Source organism: Ranitomeya imitator, chromosome 2 (genome assembly GCF_032444005.1).
Source record: "Ranitomeya imitator isolate aRanImi1 chromosome 2, aRanImi1.pri, whole genome shotgun sequence".
Lineage (NCBI taxonomy): Eukaryota > Metazoa > Chordata > Amphibia > Anura > Dendrobatidae > Ranitomeya > Ranitomeya imitator.
This window is the reverse complement of record NC_091283.1, coordinates 741,924,943-741,950,658: the sequence shown is the minus strand read 5'-3', so window position 1 is coordinate 741,950,658 and position 25,716 is coordinate 741,924,943. Positions and strand designations below refer to the sequence as shown.

At 44.3% G+C, this 25,716-nt stretch overlaps 1 protein-coding gene across 2 annotated transcripts in view; it reads left to right on the top strand.

Moving 5' to 3' along the window:
* The window catches only part of FAM241B (family with sequence similarity 241 member B), a 46,375-nt gene extending 22,829 nt beyond the window's left edge, over positions 1-23,546 (top strand). Inside the window, exons 2-3 of one of the 2 annotated variants that reach the window (XM_069753233.1) lie at positions 10,787-10,894; positions 19,121-23,546. In XM_069753233.1, coding sequence (XP_069609334.1) covers positions 10,808-10,894; positions 19,121-19,381 — 348 coding nt within the window. In that variant the 5' untranslated portion in view covers positions 10,787-10,807 and the 3' untranslated portion in view covers positions 19,382-23,546. The remainder of the gene's footprint in view (positions 1-10,786; positions 10,895-19,120) is intronic. The other variant, XM_069753232.1, reaches the window with a different exon arrangement.
* Positions 23,547-25,716: the final 2,170 nt, after the last annotated feature.

Here is a 25,716-nt window from a genome sequence, read left to right as displayed (position 1 = left end):
CAGACTACTACTCCCAACATGTCCTGGAGCTGCTGCCTCCTATAGGAGCTGTAGTCCATGTACAGAGCAGTAATGTGCATGATGACCAGGCTGCATCCTGTGCTGTGGTCAGACTACTACTCCCAACATGTCCTGGAGCTGCTGCCTCCTATAGGAGCTATAGTCCATGTACTGAGCAGTAATGTGCATGATGACCAGTTTGCATCCTGTGCTGTGGTCAGACTACTACTCCCAACATGTCCTGGAGCTGCTGCCTCCTATAGGAGCTGTAGTCCATGTACAGAGCAGTAATGTGCATGATGACCAGGCTGCATCCTGTGCTGTGGTCAGACTACTACTCCCAACATGTCCTGGAGCTGCTGCCTCCTGTAGGAGCTGTAGTCCATGTACAGAGCAGTAATGAGCATGATGACCAGTCTGCATCCTGTGCTGTGGTCAGACTACTACTCCCAACATGTCCTGGAGCTGCTGCCTCCTATAGGAGCTGTAGTCCATGTACAGAGCAGTAATGTGCATGATGACGAGTCTGCAGCCTGTGCTGTGGTCAGACTACTACTCCCAACATGTCCTGGAGCTGCTGCCTCCTATAGGAGCTGTAGTCCATGTACAGAGCAGTATTGAGCATGATTACCGGGCTGCAGCCTGTGCTGTGGTGAGACTACTACTCCCAACATGTCCTGACAGCTGCTGCCTCCTATAGGAGCTGTAGTCCATGTACAGAGCAGTAATGTGCATGATGACCAGTCTGCATCCTGTGCTGTGGTCAGACTACTACTCCCAACATGTCCTGGAGCTGCTGCCTCCTGTAGGAGCTGTAGTCCATGTACAGAGCAGTAATGTGCATGATGACCAGTCTGCATCCTGTGCTGTGGTCAGACTACTACTCCCAACATGTCCTGGAGCTGCTGCCTCCTATAGGAGCTGTAGTCCATGTACAGAGCAGTAATGAGCATGATGACCAGTCTGCATCCTGTACTGTGGTCAGACTACTACTCCCAACATGTCCTGGAGCTTCTGCCTCCTGTAGGAGCTGTAGTCCATGTACAGAGCAGTAATGTGCATGATGACCAGGCTGCATCCTGTGCTGTGGTCAGACTACTACTCCCAACATGTCCTGGAGCTGCTGCCTCCTGTAGGAGCTGTAGTCCATGTACAGAGCAGTAATGTGCATGATGACGAGTCTGCACCCTGTGCTGTGGTCAGACTACTACTCCCAACATGTCCTGGAGCTGCTGCCTCCTATAGGAGCTGTAGTCCATGTACAGAGCAGTATTGAGCATGATTACCGGGCTGCAGCCTGTGCTGTGGTCAGACTACTACTCCCAACATGTCCTGGAGCTGCTGCCTCCTATAGGAGCTGTAGTCCATGTACAGAGCAGTAATGTGCATGATGACCAGTCTGCATCCTGTGCTGTGGTCAGACTACTACTCCCAACATGTCCTGGAGCTGCTGCCTCCTATAGGAGCTGTAGTCCATGTACAGAGCAGTAATGAGCATGATGACCAGTCTGCATCCTGTACTGTGGTCAGACTACTACTCCCAACATGTCCTGGAGCTTCTGCCTCCTATAGGAGCTGTAGTCCATGTACAGAGCAGTAATGTGCATGATGACCAGTCTGCATCCTGTGCTGTGGTCAGACTACTACTCCCAACATGTCCTGGAGCTGCTGCCTCCTATAGGAACTGTAGTCCATGTACAGAGCAGTAATGTGCATGATGACCAGTCTGCATCCTGTGCTGTGGTCAGACTACTACTCCCAACATGTCCTGGAGCTGCTGCCTCCTATAGGAGCTGTAGTCCATGTACTGAGCAGTAATGAGCATGATGACCAGGCTGCATCCTGTGCTGTGGTCAGACTACTACTCCCAACGTGCCCTGGAGCTGCTGCCTCCTATAGGAGCTGTAGTCCATGTACAGAGCAGTAATGTGCATGATGACCAGGCTGCAGCCTGTGCTGTGGTCAGACTACTACTCCCAACATGCCCTGGAGCTGCTGCCTCCTATAGGAGCTGTAGTCCATGTACAGAGCAGTAATGAGCATGATGACCAGGCTGCATCCTGTGCTGTGGTCAGACTACTACTCCCAACATGCCCTGGAGCTGCTGCCTCCTATAGGAGCTGTAGTCCATGTACAGAGCAGTAATGAGCATGATGACCAGGCTGCATCCTGTGCTGTGGTCAGACTACTACTCCCAACATGCCCTGGAGCTGCTGCCTCCTATAGGAGCTGTAGTCCATGTACAGAGCAGTAATGAGCATGATGACCAGGCTGCATCCTGTGTTGTGGTCTGACTACTACTCCCAACATGTCCTGGAGCTGCTGCCTCCTATAGGAGCTGTAGTCCATGTACAGAGCAGTAATGAGCATGATGACCAGGCTGCAGCCAGTGCTGTGGTCAGACTACTACTCCCAACATGTCCTGGAGCTGCTGCCTCCTATAGGAGCTGTAGTCCATGTACAGAGCAGTAATGAGCATGATGACCAGGCTGCATCCTGTGCTGTGGTCAGACTACTACTCCCAACATGTCCTGGAGCTGCTGCCTCCTATAGGAGCTGTAGTCCATGTACAGAGCAGTAATGAGCATGATGACCCGGCTGCAGCCAGTGCTGTGGTCAGACTACTACTCCCAACATGTCCTGGAGCTGCTGCCTCCTATAGGAGCTATAGTCCATGTACAGAGCAGTAATGTGCATGATGACCAGGCTGCATCCTGTGCTGTGGTCAGACTACTACTCCCAACATGCCCTGGAGCTGCTGCCTCCTATAGGAGCTGTAGTCCATGTACAGAGCAGTAATGAGCATGATGACCAGTCTGCATCCTGTGCTGTGGTCAGACTACTACTCCCAACATGTCCTGGAGCTGCTGCCTCCTATAGGAGCTGTAGTCCATGTACAGAGCAGTAATGTGCATGATGACCAGTCTGCATCCTGTGCTGTGGTCAGACTACTACTCCCAACATGTCCTGGAGCTGCTGCCTCCTATAGGAACTGTAGTCCATGTACAGAGCAGTAATGAGCATGATGACCAGTCTGCATCCTGTGCTGTGGTCAGACTACTACTCCCAACATGCCCTGGAGCTGCTGCCTCCTATAGGAGCTGTAGTCCATGTACAGAGCAGTAATGAGCATGATGACCAGGCTGCATCCTGTGCTGTGGTCAGACTACTACTCCCAACATGTCCTGGAACTGCTGCCTCCTATAGGAGCTGTAGTCCATGTACAGAGCAGTAATGAGCATGATGACCAGTCTGCATCCTGTGCTGTGGTCAGACTACTACTCCCAACATGTCCTGGAGCTGCTGCCTCCTATAGGAACTGTAGTCCATGTACAGAGCAGTAATGAGCATGATGACCAGTCTGCATCCTGTGCTGTGGTCAGACTACTACTCCCAACATGCCCTGGAGCTGCTGCCTCCTATAGGAGCTGTAGTCCATGTACAGAGCAGTAATGAGCATGATGACCAGGCTGCATCCTGTGCTGTGGTCAGACTACTACTCCCAACATGTCCTGGAGCTGCTGCCTCCTATAGGAGCTGTAGTCCATGTACAGAGCAGTAATGTGCATGATGACCAGTCTGCATCCTGTGCTGTGGTCAGACTACTACTCCCAACATGTCCTGGAGCTGCTGCCTCCTATAGGAGCTGTAGTCCATGTACAGAGCAGTAATGTGCATGATTACCGGGCTGCAGCCTGTGCTGTGGTCAGACTACTACTCCCAACATGCCCTGGAGCTGCTGCCTCCTATAGGAGCTGTAGTCCATGTACAGAGCAGTAATGTGCATGATGACCAGTCTGCATCCTGTGCTGTGGTCAGACTACTACTCCCAACAAGTCCTGGAGCTGCTGCCTCCTGTAGGAGCTGTAGTCCATGTACAGAGCAGTAATGTGCATGAGGACCAGTCTGCATCCTGTGTTGTGGTCAGACTACTACTCCCAACATGTCCTGGAGCTGCTGCCTCCTATAGGAGCTGTAGTCCATGTACAGAGCAGTAATGTGCATGATGACCAGTCTGCATCCTGTGCTGTGGTCAGACTACTACTCCTGACAGCTGCTGCCTCCTATTGACAGAAGCTTCTAAGAGGTTTATGTTTTGTGATCGGATCTAGCTCTGAGCAGTTATACGCGGGTGACTTGGTTGATGAAAAACATGTATAAGTATAGTGAGTCTTTGTCGTAAATAATATAGCAAATTTTATGTATATCCGACACCACGAAACACAGATAATGTCCAATGTTTTGACCAACCAGGCTACTCACCTATGCCTTAATACCCAGCGATATCTTACTAAATGTTGAATATTATTTACGATAAATACTCTATACCTTTATCTCCGTCAGTGCTGAGGTTTTTGTCAAATATATTATAGGATCATTATCCTTTCCTCAAGCACAACCAACTGCACAGCAGTAGTGGGGTCTTCGACCCACCTGTGTCTATACTCGGGTGACAACAATAACACAGGCCGCACCGCTTGGTACATGGAGCGGATTCAACCCCAGAGCACACTACATATCTGCAATGGTACCTCTGTCATACATGAGCGGTGGAAGTCGTCAATTGAAACCTGGACATAATGAGCCTCGGCAGCCTCCCGTGTGTGACCAGTCCTGACCTCAGCTCTAATCTCCACAACTACAGGACAATACAATGCATGAAGAACAATCATCCTTGAATATTATGGTCAGATAGAGTAATCTGTGAAGTTAAGGAGATAAGCCTCCAGACACCACCAACCACACATCCCGTTTACACCAAGGATCAGACAAGAGGAGATGATAGCTGATATGATATGACCCCCGTGGCCAGATCAGAGAGCCTCTGGATATGAGAGTGAGGGAGTACTCAAGACTTTTAGATTTCTAATTGTCCATAGATCGTCAAAGTCTAGCACCATTTGTCTGCGTGCTGGGTGAAGCTTACTTGTTTTGGGCATTATAAGCTCGGTTTCTGCTATGGGTAAGAGCCTGTTGAGCTCAAAATACCGGAGTCTCACGCAGTATGCTGATGCTATTTTTAATTTGATTACATGGAGGAGTGGTTTTAACATATGGTGATGGACTTTGTTGAACTCATGAAATGTTTGCAAAACGATCTGAATAAGATGTCTGAATGGGCAAACACTTGGCAAATGAGGTTTAATGTAGATAAATGTAGAGTAATTCACCTGGGATTGAGTAATCCTATGGCTGCATATACATTAAATGGGAGTGTACTCTGGACTACAGAACAGGAGAAGGATTTGGGTATTCTCGTTACAAGTAAGCTGAGCAGCATTAATCAATGTCAGGCAGCAGTTGCAAAAGCGAACAAGATTTTAGGATGTATAAAAAGATAAAGTCCCACAATCCCAACGTATTATTACCACTTTATAAATCACTTGTGAGGCCACATCTAGTATATGATTTCCAGTTTTGGGCTCCACACCTTAAAAAGGATATTCAGAAATTAGAGTCAATTCAACGACGTGCAACTAGATTATTACGAGGGATGGAAGACCTCTCATAAGATGAATGGTTGGAAAAGTTGGGCTTGTTTAGCTTACAAAAAAAGACGCCTTAGAGGAGATCTCATTTACATGTATAAATACAGGTTCTTCTCACAGAATTAAAATATCATCAAAAAGTTAATTTTTCAGTTTTTCAAAACAAAAAGTGAAACTCGTGTGTTAAACTTCTCAAAAAAATAAAAGGACCACTTAAATCCCACATCCTAGATATCACTGAATGAAACATTCCAGTTGTAAATCTTTATTCGTTACATAGTGGAATGTGTTGAGTGTATTGAATGGAAACGGAGGCACAGAAGTTGAAGTTCACAGTCGTTTTTATTAGGATTTAACGTGGAACATTGGGACCACGCTCCGGGGGATCTCCGAAGGGGGCGTAACTACGTGAGCCCCAGACACCTGGGGTAAGTCCCCTCGAACAGGGTCAGAATGGAATGCCTGGGGACACGGGTGCTACCTCCAGTTAGACCCCGAACTCGTAGCAGCTGTCCCAGTGGGATAAACAGACAAACAGGGTTAGCAGGAGACGTGGCGCTAACCAGGTGATACCAGGTGGACAGGTAGAAGCAGGTTCCAGCGGTACTGGCTTTGTCCGGAGATGAGGATGGCAGATTGGCGGAACAAGACGGATCTGGCGTAGACAGAGCGAACGTCGTCCCAGATAGCCGGGTAACCGGTAGCTGATGATCTCTGGAGACAGAGAGTATAAGCAGAACACTGGCAGAGAACTTCAGAAGCACATGCTGACAGGAACTGGAAGAAGCAACAGTGGATACTTGTTGCTCCGGCACCCTCCCTATGGTGGAGGAGCTAGAAATAGCAATGAACAACATGCCATTGGCCAGAAGCATCTTTTCTAAAAATGCGCGCTGTCTCTTTAAAGGGAACCTGTCACCCCGTTTTTTGAGATATAAATACTGTTAAATAGGGCCTGCGCTGTGTGTTACTATAGTGTATGTAGTGTACCCCGATTCCCCACCTATGCTGAGAAATACATTACCAAAGTCGCCGTTTTCGCCTGTCAATCAGGCTGGTCAGGTCGGGTGGGCGTGGTGACATCGCTCTTTTCTTCCCCAGCTTTCCGTTGGTGGCGTAGTGGTGTGCGCATGTCCAGAGTTCCGAATCCCCTGCGCGCACGTGAAGCAAAAGCGCGCGTTCTGCGCTATTGCCCCTGTCATCGGTGGGGGCGGCCATCTTCCTGGGGCCGCGCGTGCGCAGATCGAGTGCTCTGCTGCACGGGGCTTCAGGAAAATGGCCGCGGGATGCCGCGCGTGCGCATTAGAGATCGCGGCGGCCATTTTCCCAAAGCCGGGTTTGCATCTCGGCTTTGGGAAAATGGCCGCCGCGATCTCTAATGCGCACGCGCGGCATCCCGCGGCCATTTTCCTGAAGCCCCGTGCAGCAGAGCACTCGATCTGCGCACGCGCGGCCCCAGGAAGATGGCCGCCCCCACCGATGACAGGGGCAATAGCGCAGAATGCGCGCTTTTGCTTCACGTGCGCGCAGGGGATTCGGAACTCTGGACATGCGCACACCACTACGCCACCAACGGAAAGCTGGGGAAGAAAAGAGCGATGTCACCACGCCCACCCGACCTGACCAGCCTGATTGACAGGCGAAAACGGCGACTTTGGTAATGTATTTCTCAGCATAGGTGGGGAATCGGGGTACACTACATACACTATAGTAACACACAGCGCAGGCCCTATTTAACAGTATTTATATCTCAATCTCAAAAAACAGGGTGACAGGTTCCCTTTAAGAGACCGGGACTGAGCGCGCGCGTGATCTAAGCACTCTGCCTGAGAACCTGCTGGCAGTGCGCCAGGAAGCAGGAGAGCAGAGAGAGGCAAAGGCTGCATCCTCACAGCGTGAAGCCAGCACAGAGCGGGAGTTCCGACGGGGACCCTGCAAAGGTACAGAAACCGAACCGGGTGTAACATTGAGAACAATAAAACCTAAAAATGATCAACGTAAATCACAACTAATATCCCACTGAGGTCTGGAGTTGGAATGATGCTCAAAATCAAAGTGGAAAATGAAGTTACAGGCTGATCCAACTTCAGTAGAAATGCCTCAAGACAAGGAAATGATGCTCAGTAGTATGTGTGGCCTCCACTTGCCTGTATGACCTCCCTACAATGCCTGGGCATGCTCCTGATGAGGCGGCGGATGGTCTCCTGACGGACCTCCTTTCAGACCTGGACTAAAACGTCCGCAAACTCCTGGACAGTCTGTGGTGCAACGTGACATTGGTGGATGGTGCGAGACATGATGTCCCAGATGTGTTCAATCGGATTCAGGTCTGGGGAATCTTGCAGGAACTGCTGACATATTCCAGCCACATGAGGTCTGGCATTGTCCTGCATTAGGAGGAATCCAGGTCCAACTGCACCAGCATATGGTCTCACAAGGGGTCTGAGGATCTCATCTCGGTACCCAATGGCAGTCAGGCTACCTCTGGCGAGCACATGGAGGGCTGTGCGTCCCTCAAAAGAAATGGCACCCCACACCATTAATGGCCCACTGCCAATCCGGTCATGCTGAAGGATGTTGCAGGCAGCAGATCACTCTCCACGGCGTCTCCAGACTCTGTCACATGTGCTCAGTGTGAACCTGCTTTCATCCGTGAAGAGCACAGGGCGCCAGTGGTGAATTTGCCAAACCTGGTGTTCTGTGGCAAATGCCAAGCATCCTGCACAGTGTTAGCCTGTGAGCACAACCCCATCTGTGGACGTCGGGTACTCTGGACACTACGCTGACAGACACAGCAAACCTTCTTGCCACAGCAAACCTTCTTGCCACAGCTCGCATTGATGTGCTATCCTGGATGAGCTGCACTACCTGAGCCACTTGTGTGAGTTGTAGAGTCTGTCTCATGCTACCACGAGTGTGAAAGCACAACCAATATTCAAAAGTGACCAAAACATCAGCCAGAAAGCATTGATACTGAGATGTGGTCTGTTGTCCCCATTTGCAGAACCACTCCTTTATTGAGTGTGTCTTGATAATTGCCAATAATTTCCATCTGTTGTCTATTCCATTTGCACAACAGCATGTGAAATTGATTGTCAGTGTTGCTTCCTAAGTGGACAGTTTGATTTCACAGAAGTTTGATTTACTTGAATATCTATTCTGTTGTTTAAGAGTATGTGTCCACGTTAAGGATTGCATCAGGATTTGCTCAGGATTTGACGCAGGTAAAATCTGCACCAAATCTGCACCTGAGGTCACTGGAATGCCTGACATCCAGACATAGCAGAGCTTTTAGATGATCGCTGGAGATAACTCTCCAGCGATCACCTACATTCTAGCACTCACGGTCAGCTGACCTTGAGAACCAGCCTAGTGTGACCGGAGATAACCCCCGGTTACGTGCACGGCAGTTCTTGGTAAGCTGTTATCGCAAGAACTTAACTTACCGTGAGAACTGCAGTGGACGCGGGGCTCCCGGCGGCGGGACAGGTAAGCCGGCATGTGACATGCATAGTAAGCTGCATTAACCCAGTTTCTACGCATTTGACTAATCATTAGATGCGGTTTTACCGCATCTAATGATTATGGGAAATTTACGGCGCCGCGACGGAGCGTTGCTGCACTGTAAACAGACATGCTGCATTCTGAAAAGACACGCCGCGTGTGTTTACGCAGGTCTGCCGCCTGCGTGTTTTACTGCATAGTGGAGACGGGATTTCATGAAATCCCCTCCACAATGCTGTAACATCTGGACGCTGCGTGTTTGACGCTGTGGCTCTACGCAGCGTCAAACACGCAGCGTTTCCTGAACGTGGACACAATACCCTAAGTGTTCCCTTTATTTTTTTGAGCAGTGTAATAGTCAATACAAACAGAATGATCTATTTCAAGTGTTTATTTCTGTTAATTGGTACTGACTAGTGTTGAGCATTCCGATACCGCAAGTATCGGGTATCGGCCGATACTTGCGGTATCGGAATTCCGATACCGAGATCCGATATTTTTGTGATATCGGGTATCGGTATCGGAAGTGTAAAATAAAGAATTAAAATAAAAAATATTGTTATATTCACCTCTCCGGCGGCCCCTGGACATCAGCGGGAGGATCCGGCGTCCGGCACGGCTTCTTTCTTCAAAATGCGCGCCTTCAGGACCTGTGGAATGACGTCCCGGCTTCTGATTGGTCGCGTGCCGCCCATGTGACCGCCACGCGACCAATCAGAAGCCGCGACGTCATTCCTCAGCTAAAGTCCTAGAATGAGCGCCTTCTAGGACCTGAGGAATGACGTCGCGGCTTCTGATTGGTCGCGTGGCGGTCACATGGGCGGCACGCGACCAATCAGAAGCCGGGACGTCATTCCACAGGTCCTGAAGGCGCGCATTTTGAAGAAAGAAGCCGTGCCGGACGCCGGATCCTCCCGCTGATGTCCAGGGGCCGCCGGAGAGGTGAATATAACAATATTTTTTATTTTAATTCTTTATTTTACACTTTAATATGGATCCCAGGGCCTGAAGGAGAGTTTCCTCTCCTTCAGACCCTGGGATCCATGAGGATACCTTCCGATACTTGGTGTCCCATTGACTTGTATTGGTATCGGATATCGGTATCGGCGATATCCGATATTTTTCGGGTATCGGCCGATACTATCCGATACCGATACTTTCAAGTATCGGACGGTATCGCTCAACACTAGTACTGACAACCAGGGCATTCACATTGGGGTAACACGGAAAATGACAGGTATTTGTTTGCTTTTTAAAACTTTGTACAGGTAGTTTAATTGCTTCAACATTTATAATATATAATGAAATTACCAACCAAAAATTTTTGCTGGTATTTATGGTCAATAATAGTGCTAAACTATACAATTAATTCTTGGGGCCAACAATTAGTGAACAAGGCTTTGGGTCTCATTCAGACGTCAGTGTATCATGGCCCAATTCTGTAATTCTGATGTGTGCACACAGACCCGCTGCCTGTGTGTACACATCAGTCCGTATGTGGACAGTGTTTTCTATGTCTGAACTTGGCCTTAATGTTAATGAACTTTTTATAAGAATTGTCCCATGAGGAGAACATTTCCATATGCTTTTTTTAGCCATGTGATCTGATCCTAGTAGTTGGTGGGAGCTTACAGAACATAGGGGATATTATTGCTGGAAAGGTGCCAGATACGATTAATTTACTTATCAGAATCCATCTATAGAATATATATACCTATCTTATAGTGTCTTCTATAATATGTGCCTTCTGATGTCTTATTGTCTTATACCTACCGTACCTGTTTTTCCATTAGATTCTGTTACTTTTAAAGAACATGGTGCGAATTTTAGCAAATGGTGATATTGTTCAAGATGATGACCCTCGAATCAGAGCAAACAGCCAGCGCAGCAGTTCTCGCCAGGTAAGAGCTTGTTAGATCACCATTTTGGCTAAGGCTACATTCACACAACCGTACTTTGGTCCAAGTGCTGTCCATGCAAATAACTGACCTCACACGGACCACTATGACCAATGTAGGGTTGTTCAGATGAGGTTTTTTTACATGGACTGTTGAGATAAAAAATTATCTTTTTTTTCTGGATGAAAAACAGAATAATTTTTTAGACTCTTAATTGAACTTAGCCTAATATACAGTGCGTTCCATTAGGCAATTTTTTTTCTGAATTTCCAAAATGGTCGATGCAGATAAGTCAGTATAATGTTCAAATCATCAACCATTTGAGTATAAATCAAATTGTATTGGACACACCTCCCAGTGATAGCAGTATTTTTTTTTCTTCTGAAAACCGAGAAAATACGTCAAAATGCACTCTTCCAAATTATTATGCACAACAGAGTTTTCAAACATTGCTTAGGTTGAAAAGAATTAAAATAGTCATTTGTTGAATTTGCAGCAATAAGAGGTGACATTTACTGAAATCAAAAGCTATTTCAATCAAAAACATCTTAACAGTCCAAGTTACGGGATCTGTCACTGTGAAAATGCAGTCTAATCTACAGGCATCATCTTATAAATCAGGAGGAGCTGATCAGATTGATATTTAGTTTTCTGAAAAAATGGTCAGTATAACTTGTGCTTTATCATTTTAGTCTTCTTCTTTTTCTGAGATTTCCATGACCTGGATTTGAGCAATATTGCCTTAGTGATATTTATGCATATGTGTATAGATCACATGCGACTCCAGTCACTATGATTAAATGGCTTAGTGGCCCTATTAATGAAACTAATCACCCTATACCCACTGTCCAGTTATATTGATGTGCACTTTATATGGTAACTTGTGCCCCTGCAATCTAGTGCTCAGCAGCCTTTTTATGTTCTACTATATCTATTTTATGTAATATATTTGAATACAATTTTGATTTTATGGATTATACTCTGTGGTGGTGGTTTATCCTCTCCTTTAAATGTTCACACTTGTAGGCGTGTTCTTTACATGAACTGATGCAAACCCTCAAATACAAAACCATGAAATTCCAGGTTCGGAGGTAGCAAAAGACCCGAAAAATGCTGGGGTGGGGTGCTGAATACTTTTGCAAGCCACTGTGGGACCTCTTTGATATCACCTTCACAATTCTTGTATCCATTGAATTTGTTAGTTTTTGGATTGTTTCTGCTTGATTTTTTTTTTGCATTATGTCAGAATAGCCTCCCATAGCTGCTGTTTTGATGTGCACTACCTCCCACCCTCATAGATCTTTTTCTTGAGGATACTCCAGAGGTTCTCAGTAGGGTTGAGGTCATGGTAGGTTGGTGGAAACGCCATGTGTTTTTCCTCCTTATATCCCAATAGCAGCCAATGACTCAAAGGTATTCTTTGCAACATGAAATGCTGCTTTGCCATGCATGAATATAGCTTTGCTATAGATGTTACAGTTCTTCCATTTTTTTTTGTTACCATGGAAGAAAGTGGTATAGTCAGAAACTTGGTATACTTCGCCGAGGTAATTTTAACAAATTCAGGGACCTTAAAGGAGTTTATCAGCTCTCTCCCCATGATTCTGGCCCAAAACATGACTCCGCCAACTCCTTGTTGATGTTGCAGCCTTCTTGTGACATGATCGCCCTCCACTACTCCATCCATCTGGACCATCCAGGGTTGTACGGCACTCATCAGTAAGTAAGACTGTTTTACAAATAGTCTTTATGTATGTCTGGGCCCTCTGCAACAGTTTCATATAATGAGCACTGTGTAGGGGTGGCCAACTAGTAGGTTTATGCACAACTGCAAGCCTCTCTAGGATCCTGAGGTTCACAGGATTCCAAACACACCAAAAGCTTCAAATCCCCGTTTTCTGCTTTGTTAATGGTATTTTAATCTAATGAATTTGTCTTGCAGAAACCTTCCTCATCCTTAACCTGTCTGTGCTGTCCAAGCCATTGCACTATTTGAGATTTTTCAGCAGCCAAGAGATCCTTTTTATTTCCCATATTGCTTGAAACGTGTGGATGCTTAATAATGTTGAATGTCCTTAAGGGTATGTTCAAAAGGTCAGTAAACGCTGCGGGTTGGACGCTGCGTACATCTGTAGCGTCAAACCCGCAGCGTCCAGATGTTACAGCATAGTGGATGGGATTTCAGGAAATCCCATGCCCACTATGCGTGTGTAAGGGTCAGACAGGGTGGTAGCCGTGGCTGAGGTAAAAGTCCCTTGCACACCCTGACCTCCCCTCACGTACACTCCACGACTTTCAGTCAGCATACCTGCTGCTCCTTTATTTCTGGGGCTTTCTGTAGTGCACTGCACGTTCTCCTCAGCCGAAGCAGAGTAAACAGTGTCACAGTCCCATTGAACGCTTGAACAATCAACTTTACTAAAGACGGGCGCATAACGGTTCTTTTCAGCATTTACAGCAGGCTTTACATTACACAATTTCCTTGCTGTCCCTGTCTCTTCTCTGACTTTGTCAGCATTTATATCTGGCTTCGTTTTACACAGCGTCTACGCTTTCTCTGCCTTTCCTTCATCTTTACTAAGCTTGCTTCCGGAACGGACCGTGCCTATCTGTTCTCCAACATCCTCTGTGCCCAGTTTTACTTTAGCAGGGATTCCTCTGAACCATTTCACCCTGTTCCGAGTACATCCATCCACTTAGCAAGCCGCCACATTGCGAGTGACCTGTCTGTACTGCCTAGTTCTTTTCTCCCTGTCAGCCACAGTCCCACTTATACTGCACTGTCAGTGGCTCTATCACTGCCCTTCTTCTCTCTCGTGGCCTTCCTGGCCCTGATGCTGCCTGACTGGACCTTGGACTTCTGCAGAGCTGACTGCTCTGACAGAGCGCTCCCACCCAACTGATTCAAATTCTCAGCTGTTCTGAACCCTGTCACTAGCTCCTCCCACATTAACAATCTACAGGTTAAGTCTCTTTATCCCCATCTAGTGGGCAAACTGGAGAACTACGCTCTCCCGAATATCTGGAAACAATACACCATTTAAGAGAATAAATAAACATCATACATAACATGTTCATGGCAACCCCCTTATATGTGCACAGACGCCTCCGGCTTCCCTGCGGAGACAGACATGTGGCGCGTCTTTCCTGACCGCTGCATGTCAATTTATGTAGCGGAGACGCTCAGTCTTCGCTGCGCAAATTACCCATTCACTATCATTAGATGCGGTAAAACTGCATTATCTTCCTAGTCACATGCGTATTAAGTACGAGAACGTCTGGAAAGATGCGCAGCATGTCCGTCTCTGGGTGAGCCACGCATCGGTGCATGCATAGTGTGCATGGGATTTCTTGAAATCCCATCAACTATGCTGTAACATCTGGCCGCTGCAGATTGGAAGCTGCGGATATACGTAAAAAAAACAAAAAAAAACATCAAAAACGCAGGTGACCTCAGACGCAGATTTCACCTGCATCAAATCCTGACCAAATACTGAACCATTCCTGATTGTGTGCACATACCCTAAGTAGTTTTCCTTTAATTGGTCTCACCTGAAAAACTAATTATCAGAGATGTTTGACATTGATTTCAGTGATCTAAAGAGCCATGAAACCATCCATGAGTTTATTTGAAAAGCAAACAATTAAATCTTTGACAATTTGCATAATAATTTGGAACACTGTGTATGAGTTGCAAGTCATAGAAGTTCATTTATCTACTCCTAGTCGTGTTTTGTTTTCTAATTTGGCACCAAAATTTACTTTAGGGTTGGTTCATATGACCATATGAAAAATCATTCAGAGTTTCATCTAGAAATATATGACCATTTTTTTATCACTTGTCATTCATGTGCAGTCTGTATTTAATTTTTTTTTTCTCTAAGGAACAGGACAATAGACCAACCACGGGCAGCATGATTCAGAACCTGGCTACATGATTCAGAGGAAACCTAGTTTGAAGAGACGTACTGCTCTAGGCGGGTATTCCCTGCATGTGTTGCTATCGAACAGCTGCGAGACTTGCAGCCGCAGGGACTCGAACATATTTTTCGAGTACTCTGAAGACACTCTGCACTCGAGCATGCTTGGATAGCACCTTATCTGAGCACATTCGCTCATCACTTGTCTCTACCTATGTACACATGTGAGAGAGATCTGTCAATAATCTGGAGCGGGACAGGAAGACGCCAGCCACAGAAGTGGGCCACACATCTCTCCCTATGGTCACCGGCTGGCTTTTCAAACTCTGAAATGCTTCGGTGTTTCGGAGAAAACAAAGTAAAACAAAGCGGTCTGTTATCGTGTAGTCATCCTCTGATTCATGCTGCCGTGGTTCTGACAGCATGAATCCGATGACATTTTCCTTTTAATTCTCCATACAAATGTCAGCTACTTGTAGCAATAGGTTGCAAAAACTTACATTGTCAGTGCCATGTTCCGTAACTAATAACACACAAAACGATATACAAATACAGATGAGATTATATCTGACTGGATCAAATGATATTAACGATTTATACTCTTGTATCTGATCTGTCTCTCAATATGCTGTCGGCTCAATTCTTCCTCTCTCACTATTCTACTGTCACTTGGGTTTCTCCTCTTCTCGTTATGCTGTCAGCACCATCTCTTCTCTCTTATTATAATGCTGTTGCCTCGATCTCTCCTCTATATCTCACTTTGTTGCTGTCTGTTATTTCTATCTCTTTTTTTTTCCTATACAACACATAAAAGTATAGACAAAAGGAGGGTTTCTGTGTAAGGCTGGCTTTTCATGGGGCATGGAAGTTTTAGTATGCCTACTTCTGGCACGCTGCTCAGGATAGGTAAACTAGAGAGAGCGAGAGGATGGTTATGTAGCCTAGGGATTTTCTGCATGAAAATAACTCGGGTATGTGCTCCAAAACCAGTCAAAAAACAAGAAGCATAAGCACTACAAACCTAAATATTCAATTCACAATTTGATTAACCCCTTCGCGCCGCAGCGCTTTTTCATTTTCGCGTTTCAGATTTTCGCTCCCCTTCTTTCCAGAGCCATAACCTTTTTACATTTTCTGTCACTATGGCCATGTGAGGGCTTGTTTTTTGCGGGACGAGTTGTACTTTTGAGAAAAATGATTGGTTTTACCATATCATGTACTCAAAAATGGGAACAAAAATTCCAAGTGTGGTGAAATTGCAAAAAAAAGTGCAGTTCTACAACGGTTTTTGGGATTTTTTTTTTACCATGTTCACCAAATGCTAAAACTGACCTGCCAATAGGATTCTCCAGGTCGTTACAAGTTCACAGACACCAAACATGTCTAAGTTTTTTTATTTTTTTATTTAAGTGGTAAAAAAGTGTCATTTTCAGAGACCAGTAGCGTCTCCATTTTTCATGATCTCTGGTTGGGTGAGGGCTTATTTTTTTGGGTGCTGAGCTGATGTTTTTACTGATACCATTTTGGTGCAGATGCGTTCTTTTGATCACCCGTTATTGCATTTTAATGCAATATTGCAACAACCGAAAAACATAATTCAGGTGCTTTGAATTTTTTTCTCGTTATGCCATTTAGCGATAGGGTTAATTATTTTTTATATTGATAGATCGGGCGATTCTGAACACGGCGATACCAAATATGTGTATGTTTGAATTTTTTTTTATTGTTTTATTTTGAATGAAGCGAAAGGGGGGTGATTTGAACCTTTTATATTTTTTTTTTATTTTTTTCATATTTTTCAAAAAAAATTTTTTTTTTACTTTGATGTGCTTCAATAATCTCCTTTGCAGACTAGAAGGTGCCATAACATGATCAACTCTGTTACATGCAGATGATGATCAGATCACCTTTATGTAGCAGAATTGCTGACCACCGAGCGGCGCTTATAGAAATCCGACATTGACAACCATAGAGGTTTTCAATAGCCCTCTGGTTGTCATGCCAACCCTTCGGTGACTGGAGTCACACAATAGCCGCCAATGGAAACGCGATCCACCTGCGGCTATTAACTAGTTAAATGCCGCTGTCAAATTCTGACCGGCATTTAAATGGCGCTTCAGGCAATCGCGCCGGAAATACGCACACTGGTGACCTGCGTCACGTGATCGCGGGTCACCGGTGTGTCAGCATGAAAACCCGAGGTCTCCTGGAGACCTCTATGGTTGTCAGTGTCAGATTGCTGTGAGCGCCACCCAGTGGTCGGCGCTCATAGCAAGTCAGCAATTCTACTACATAGAGGCGATCTGATCTGTAGCAGAGCCGATCGGGCTATGGCAGCTTCTAGTCTCCTATGGAAACTATTGAAATATGGCAAAAGTAAAAAAAAATATATATATATGTTTAGGATTATAAAAAAAAAAAAATTAAAGTTCAAATCGCCCCAATCAAACTAACACAATAACAATAAAATCAAACATACACATGTTTGGTATCGCCGCTTTCAGAATCGCCCTATCAATAAAAAAAAGAAAAAAGGATTAACCTGATCGTTAAATGGCATAGCGAGAAAGTCAAAACACCAGAATTACGTTTGTTTGGTCACCGCGACATTGCAGTAAAATGCAACAACGGGCGATCAAAAGATCGTATCTGCACCAAAATGGTGTAATTAAAAATGTCAGCTCGGCACGCAAAAAATAAGTCCTCACCCAACCCGAGATCGTGAAAAATGGAGACGCTACGGGTATCGGAAAATTTCGCAATTTATTTAACTTTTTTTTAACAAAGTTTGGAATTTTTTTTCACAACTTAGATAAAAAAAAAAACCTAGGCCTATTTGGTGTCTATGAACTCGTAATGACCTGGAGAATCAGAATGACAGGTCAGTTTTAGCATTCAGTGAACCTAGCAAAAAAGAAAACAAAAAACCAAATGTGGGTTTGCACTTTTTTTTGCAATTTCACTGCACTTGGAATTTTTTTTCCCCCGTTTTCTAGTACACGACATGGTAAAACCAATGGTGTCGCTCAAAAGTACAACTCGGCCCGCAAGAAATAAGCCCTCACATGGCCATATTGTTAAAAAAGTTATGGCTCTGCAATGAAGGGGAACGAAAATGCAAAACCAAAAAAAGCTCCAGTCATGAAGGGTTTAAATAACAGGTGCTTAAATATAATTATGTAACCAAACTAGCTCTATTTAGTATTCAGAAGCAAGAAGATATATTATGACATACAAGAAAAAGTAGTGCTCAGGTTTTCTACATGATGTTCAGGTATTGTAGCCATAATGTGCATGGTATATATTGATAGAGTTGCTTCCTTCTAATCCCCCACTAGTTCTTTTCAGAAATTCTTGTAGTTGCTTTTGGACATACTATCGATGAGATGTCAGAAGTGACATAAGCTAATCAGCCTTAAAGTGTGTATACGCGTGTTGGATATGCACAAATTTTCTGTCTAGAATTTGGAAAATCCAAAACGTATTATGGTAAACTCATCAAAATGGTGTTACTGTACTGTATCTCGCCCACATCTCTGTAATAAAAATCTGGAGTGTATATTGACCTGGAATTCGGATTTTCAATCCACAACATGTCGATTCATGCCCTGAATTGATGCTAAAGTATACATTTCTTGTAGTGCAAAAGGTGAAATCTCCCACAAGTCTAAAACTGTAGCAAAACTGATGCATTTTGGTGCAGTTTTCTCTGCTGTGGATTATCTGCCTCTTGCGTATCCGTCTGCAGTGATAAATCCCCTACTTCAATACTGTTTGAAAACTAGGTGGACCTGTTCGTGGTGCTCTAAGGCTGTGTGCACACGTTGCGTTTTTTTTGCGTTTTTTTCCCGATAAAAACGCTATAAAACCACAAAAAGAACGCATACAATAAGCATCCCATCATTTAGAATGAATTCCGCATGTTTTGTGCACATGATGCGAAAAAAACGCATCGTGGAAAAAACTGCAGCATGTTTATTAATTTTGCGGTTTTTTTTTGCGGATTTCCCACTACAAAATGCATTGGGAAGTGTCCAGAAAAAAACACGTCAAAACCGCGGCAAAAACGCATGCGGATTTCTTGCAGAAAATGTCCGTTTTTTCTCAGGAATTTTCTGCGAGAAATCCTGAACGTGTGCACATAGCCTAATGGTGGATTTATTGGTTATTGTGAAGATTTTTCCATAAACTGCTATCATGACTGGCAAAGTTTCCCAAATTCTGTGAAAAGTGCCCCAGATAATCATTTACAGATATTCATTGTAGAAAACAAAAATTGTTTATCTTCTTTTTTGTTTTGCTTGTGCAGGGATTTTTCAACACTGTTGGAAATGCTGGAGCCGGACCACAGCAGGTTCCCCAAGATGGTGCGAGGCAGGAGGGTCGCTCTCCCTTCACCGACATTAACCAGCAGCTGGTGAACATGGGTTTTCCACGCTGGAACCTGGGAAACCAGGTGGTAGAGCCCGTCATGTCTATTCTCTTTCTTTTTCTCATTCTAATGATGGGTGTCCGTGGCTTGCTTTTAGTTGGTCTAATATATGTTGTATCGCATCTCAGTCAGCGGTAAATGGAAGCACAGGACACTGGATATGAAGAATGGAGAACAAAGCAGTGGTGTCTGTTTCTGGAAAACTCAGTGGTTAAAACCTCCAGTGGACCAGAGCATATTAAGGACAGTACACCTGTCATTCATGACTAACAGATGGATTGCTCTCAAAACCTAGTGGAAGGAAGTGTTGGTTCCATGGAGGGATTTTTGGCATTTTCCAGCCCTTGAGTTTGATTCCTAATCACATTCCTACTTGTATGTTGATCTAATTGAATATCTGTAACAACTACTTGATATGAAATGAGATTTATATTCTCTTCATTCCACAGAAACGATAACTTTTTTAATTATGTAGGTGAATCTATGAAAAGTTATAAATAACCCCAATGTGTACATATTTCATGAATCAGTTAAAGAATTAATGTATGAAACTGCTGTCTATTTTTGATAGAATAGTTGCTTTGGAGTATCTTTTAAGAGGGGATGTCATGACTGTCGTAATTGAAAATGACCGCCATCCAATTTATTTATTATGATGTGTGTTGTTCTTTTTCAGTGTTCTTTTCTAAGAGAAGTTCTTTTAGGAGAACATAAACTTTTTAAAAAAATTTTATCCAGCGTGGGAAAATTTTGAAACTTTGCAAATCACTATATTAAGGGAAATGAAATGGCATCAACTCGCCCGATCCTTAGTGGTTAAAAGTCCTTTATTTCCTTTGAACAGACATAATCATAAAGTGCGGTTGTGCAGGTGTAGGGGAAGTTTCAGCGAGGGGGGAGAAGAGACATAACGGCCTTCGGCCGTTTTGCGCCTAACTTGCTCTTCTACTTGTCTATTCTGTAAGCCTTTATTCTCTTGACCAAGTTTATTGACACAAAAAAAGGCTTAAAATTGGTGCACTTACACCTTTTGCTGTACACTATATTAAGGGATTTGCTTCATTCATGTAGAAAAAAAATAGCATGTTAGGAGCTTCAAAATCCTTGCTATTTTCCAGTCTGTTTGCCTAAGGTTACTACATACTGACATCACTGCAGCTGTTTAGAAGTACAGATGATGGCAGTGCTAGGGTCAGCACCTGTCTCCTCCTCTGAGGGTTGTGCTGATCAGACTGATTGCCTGCAGCAGCTTGTTCCCAGAGTTAGGCCGGCGTCACACTACCGTGTTTTACGGACGTAAGAGGGGTGCTGAAAATACGGATTGCATACGGTACAATGCTTCGCTATGCCCCTGCTCCTATCAGCCGTATTTTACTGATCCGTATTATACGGTCTTCTACGGTCGTAGAAGACACCCCCCCCCCCCCCCGGCTAAGAACATCTGCCCCCAGCCATCCCAGAAAAGGCACATCTGGAAGATGCGCCTATTCTGGCACTTGGCCACTCTCTTCCCATTCCCGTGTAGCGGTGGGATATGGGGTAATGAAGGGTTAATATCACCTTGCTATTGTAAGGTGACATTAAGCCAGATTAATAATGGAGAAGCGTCAGTTCTGACACCTATCCATTATTAATCCAATAGCATGAAATGGTTAATAAAAACACATTAATAAAAATTATTTTAATAAAATGAACCCAGTTTGTTTGAATATTTTATTGTTCTCTCAATCCACCTGAAGACCCTCGCTCTGTAACAAAGGCAAAATAATAAACCAACAATATACATACCTTCGGATGATCTGTAACGTCCCATGATGTAAATCCATCTGAAGGGGTTAAAATATTTTACAGCCAGGAGCTCTGCTATAATGCAGCTGTGCTCGTGGCTGTAAACCCCCGTGGAATGAAGGTAATGTAGGTCAATGACCTGTAGTTGCCTTCATTCGCGGTGATGCGCCCTCTGCTGGTTGTCCTCATATGAACTCGAGCCTGGGAACTTGTCTGATTTTTTTTCCCACGCTCGAAGGACATCCAGCAGAGGGCGCATCACCGCGAATGAAGGTAACTACAGGTCATTGACCTACATTACCTTCATTCCCCGGGGTTTTACAGCCACGAGCACAGCTGCATTATAGCAGAGCTCCTGGCTGTAAAATATTTTAACCCCTTCAGATGGATTTACATCGTGGGACGTTACAGATCATCGGAAGGTATGTATATTGTTGGTTTATTATGTTTCCTTTGTTACAGAGCGAGGGTCTTCAGGTGGATTGAGAGAACAATAAAATATTCAAACAAACTGTGTTCATTTCATTAAAATAATTTTTAATAATGTGTGTGTTTTTTTTTTAACCATTTCATGCTATTGGATTAATAATGGAAATGCGTGGGAGCCCACGCCAATTTTTTCCGGCATTTAACCCTTAAATTTAATAGCTAGAGCGCCCAAATTTTGCACATACACACTACTAACAGTAGTGTGGAATATGCAAAAAAAAATGGGAATATGAGATGGTTTACTGTATGTAAACCATGTCTCATATCATGTCTGGTTTAGGAAGGAGATAGCATAAGCCGGCAATTGAATTACCGGCTTTCTGCTATATCGCGCTGAAGTAAATATTAATAAATAAATATATATATATATATATAGGATTACATACGGAGGATGCCAAGCGCAAAATACGCTGACACACCCTGCCTACGGATGAGATACGGACCACTATTTTGGGGACTTTTCTGCGTATTACGGCCGTAAATTACGGACCGTATTTTTATACGCTGAGTGTGACGCCGGCCTTAGTGAGACACAGGTGCTGACCCGACCCTTCACTGCCAGCATCTGTACTCCAAAGGCTACTTTCACGTTAGCATTGTGTGACGTACATCGCAATGCGTCGTTTTGGAGAAAAAACGCATCCTGTAGAGGTCCTCCCCGGACCTTACAATGGGGCAGCGGATGCATTGTAAAACTGCATCCGCTGCCCCCGTTGTTCATTTTTTTCGCAGTTTTTTTCGCTAGTGTGAAAGTAGCCTAAAGAGTACATTGTGACATCAATGCAGCAAATATGCTGGGGAAAAGCAGTGATTTGGAATACACTTGCAGACATATTTTTTTTCACAGCAATAAAGGCAAATTGCATTAATAAAATGACTTGCATAGTTATATACTGGACAAAGTGATATGGAAAAGTATATAAAAGTATAACTACTTTTTAAGAGACTTCAATTACTCCTCAGCTTTGGCCATACATTTGGGCTGCTGCTTTCATCACAATCCGCACAGCAAAGGCTAGGTTCACACGTGCGTTGTGCAGTCCGTTCAACAAATCCGTTAAACGGACTGCACTAACGCAAGTGACGACTTTGGCACTGCGCTAGCGCAGATGGATCATCTGCCAGCTCCATCTGCGCTAGTAGTGCGCTAGCAGTGACGGACCCGGAAACGCTGCAGCCCGCGTCTCGGGTCCGTCACTCAATGATGGCACATCGCTAGCGCACGCCCATTGTGGGCGTGCGCTAGTGATACGTCCGCCATTGAAAGTAATGGCGGCGTTAACGGACTACGTTACACCGCGTTATGCCGCGGTGTAACGTAGTCCGTTAAACGGGTTCACAACGCAGTGTGAACCCATCCTAAGAATGCTTGGAGTGGTACCGATTTGCCAAAAACTAGTGACAGGTAGGGATTTTTCCATAATACTCTCTCTGGCTGATGCATTCTGCTGGAAAGCAGACATTATAACATTTGTAGATTCCATGGATGCCCCGGTGACCAGGTTCTGTGTACTCACCTGCGGGGGCACGGCGTTATTTGACGTGAACCCCCTGACTGGCCGGCCAGGTTAGATAATAGGTACACCTCCTGCCTTTTTGCTGGTGCACAGGTAAGGAGTTAATGCTGGCACCTTTTCCTGTTTGTAATAGGCACAACGTCACTTCCGGTTGGGAATTAGGTACTTCCGGTTGGTGGATATGAAAAGCGGTGCCTGAGGTGTTTTTGGCCTCTTTGAACGTGGAGTCATTGAGCTGCCCACCCTCCCTCTTGTCTGGCTTTCAATTTTAATAAATGGTTAATGGTTTGGGTATGGTATTTGGTTGTAAAGGTTAATGAAAGTTGCAGCGGTTGGCGGAAGAACAAGACCGGTAACATGTTCCGGGAGTCCGGCGGCATATCCCCACAACTTCCAAGTGGTTAACTGAAAGAGAGCTGCGACCTTACCCCTCCAAAAAAAGAAGGGTTGCTAGAAAATATGAGAATTGTTGTTATATATTCCCCAATAAAGTTATATGTTAAATATAAGATTGTTTTGTTCTTTGGGTCGGGGAAAAGGCATGGGAGGTTAGTGTTTATGGTCTGGGCAGTCTGTGTGCCCATTTCCCTCTAACAACTGGATGTCCTCTCATTCTGTCTTCTCTCAATGAAATGGTACATTTTATTTTGCAATTTTATATTCTGCTGCTTTAATCTTCGATTTCTTTCAATATTCCTGTAAGACATGGAATACAATGCTATATGTGGAAATTTACTTTATATGAATATAAAAGTTATTTGTAGTAAAAACACTAATTAATTAACCCCTTTTTACAATTCTGACCACTGTCCCTTTATGAGGTTATAACTCTGGAACGCTTTAACGGATCCCGGTGATTCTGACATTTTCTCATGACATATTGTACTTCATGATAGTGGTAAAATTTCTTTGATATTACCTGCGTTTATTTGTGAAAAAAAACGGAAATATGGCGAAAATTTTGAAAATTTCGCAATTTTCCAACTTTGAATTTTTATGTAATTAAATCACAGAGATATGTGACACAAAATACTTAATAAGTAACATTTCCCACATGTCTACTTTACATCAGCACAATTTTGGAACCAAAATTTTTTTTTGTTAGGGAGTTATAAGGGTTAAAAGTTGACCAGCAATTTCTCATTTTTACAACACCATTTTATTTTAGGGACCACATCTCATTTGAAGTCATTTTGAGGGGTCTATATGATAGAAAATACCCAAGTGTGACACCATTCTAAAAACTGCACCCCTCAAGGTTCTCAAAACCACATTCAAAAAGTTTATTAACCCTTCAGGTGTTTCACAGGAATTTTTGGAATGTTTAAATAAAAATGAACATTTAACTTTTTTTCACAAAAAATTTACTTCAGCTCCAATTTTTTATTTTACCAAGGGTTACAGGAGAAAATGGACCCCAAACCTTGTACAATTTGTCCTGAGTACGCCGATACCCCATAAGTGGAGGTAAACCACTGTTTGGGCGCATGACAGAGCTTGGAAGCGAAGGAGCGCCATTTGACTTTTTAATGCAAAATTGACTGTAATTGAGATGGGACGCCATGTTGCGTTTGGAGAGCCACTGATGTGCCTAAACATTGAAACCCCCCACAAGTGACACCATTTTGGAAAGTAGACCCCCTAAGGAACTTATCTAGATGTGTGGTGAGCACTTTGACCCACCAAGTGCTTCACAGAAGTTTATAATGCAGAACCGTAAAAATAAAAAATCATTTTTTTTCACAAAAATTATCTTTTCGCCCCCAATTTTTTATTTTCCCAATGGTAAGAGAAGAAATTGGAACCAAAAAGTTGTTGCACAATTTGTCCTGAGTACTCTGATACCCCATATGTGGGGGTAAACCACTGTTTGGGCGCATGGGAGAGCTCGGAAGGGAAGGAGCGCCGTTTGACCGTTCAATGCAAAATTGACAGGAATTGAGATGGGACGCCATGTTGCGTTTGAAGGGCCACTGATGTACCTAAACATTGAAACCCCCCACAAGTGACACCATTTTGGAAAGTAGACCCCCTAAGGAACTTATCTAGATGTGTGGTGAGCACTTTGTCCCACCAAGAGCTTCACAGAAGTTTATAATGCAGAGCCGTAAAAATAAAACAAAATTTTTTTCCCACAAAAATTATTTTTTAGCCCCCAGTTTTGTATTTTCCCGAGGGTAACAGGAGAAATTGGACCCCAAAAGTTGTTGTGCAATTTGTCCTGAGTGCGCTGATACCCCATATGTGGGGGGGAACCACCGTTTGGGCGCATGGGAGGGCTCGGAAGGGAAGGAGCGCCATTTGGAATACAGACTTAGATGGAATGGTCTGCAGGCGTCACATTGCGTTTGCAGAGCCCCTAATGTACCTAAACAGTAGAAACCCCACACAAGTGACCCCATATTGGAAACTAGACCCCCCAAGGAACTTATCTAGATGTGTTGTGAGAACTTTGAGCCCCCAAGTGTTTCACTACAGTTTCTAACGCAGAGCCATGAAAATAAAAAATCTTTTTTTTTTCCCACAAAAATTATTTTTTAGCCCCCAGTTTTGTATTTTTCCAAGGGTAACAGGAGAAATTGGACCCCAAAAGTTGTTGTCCAATTTGTCCTGAGTACGCTGATACCCCATATGTTGGGGTAAACTCCTGTTTGGGCACACGGGAGAGCTCGGAAGGGA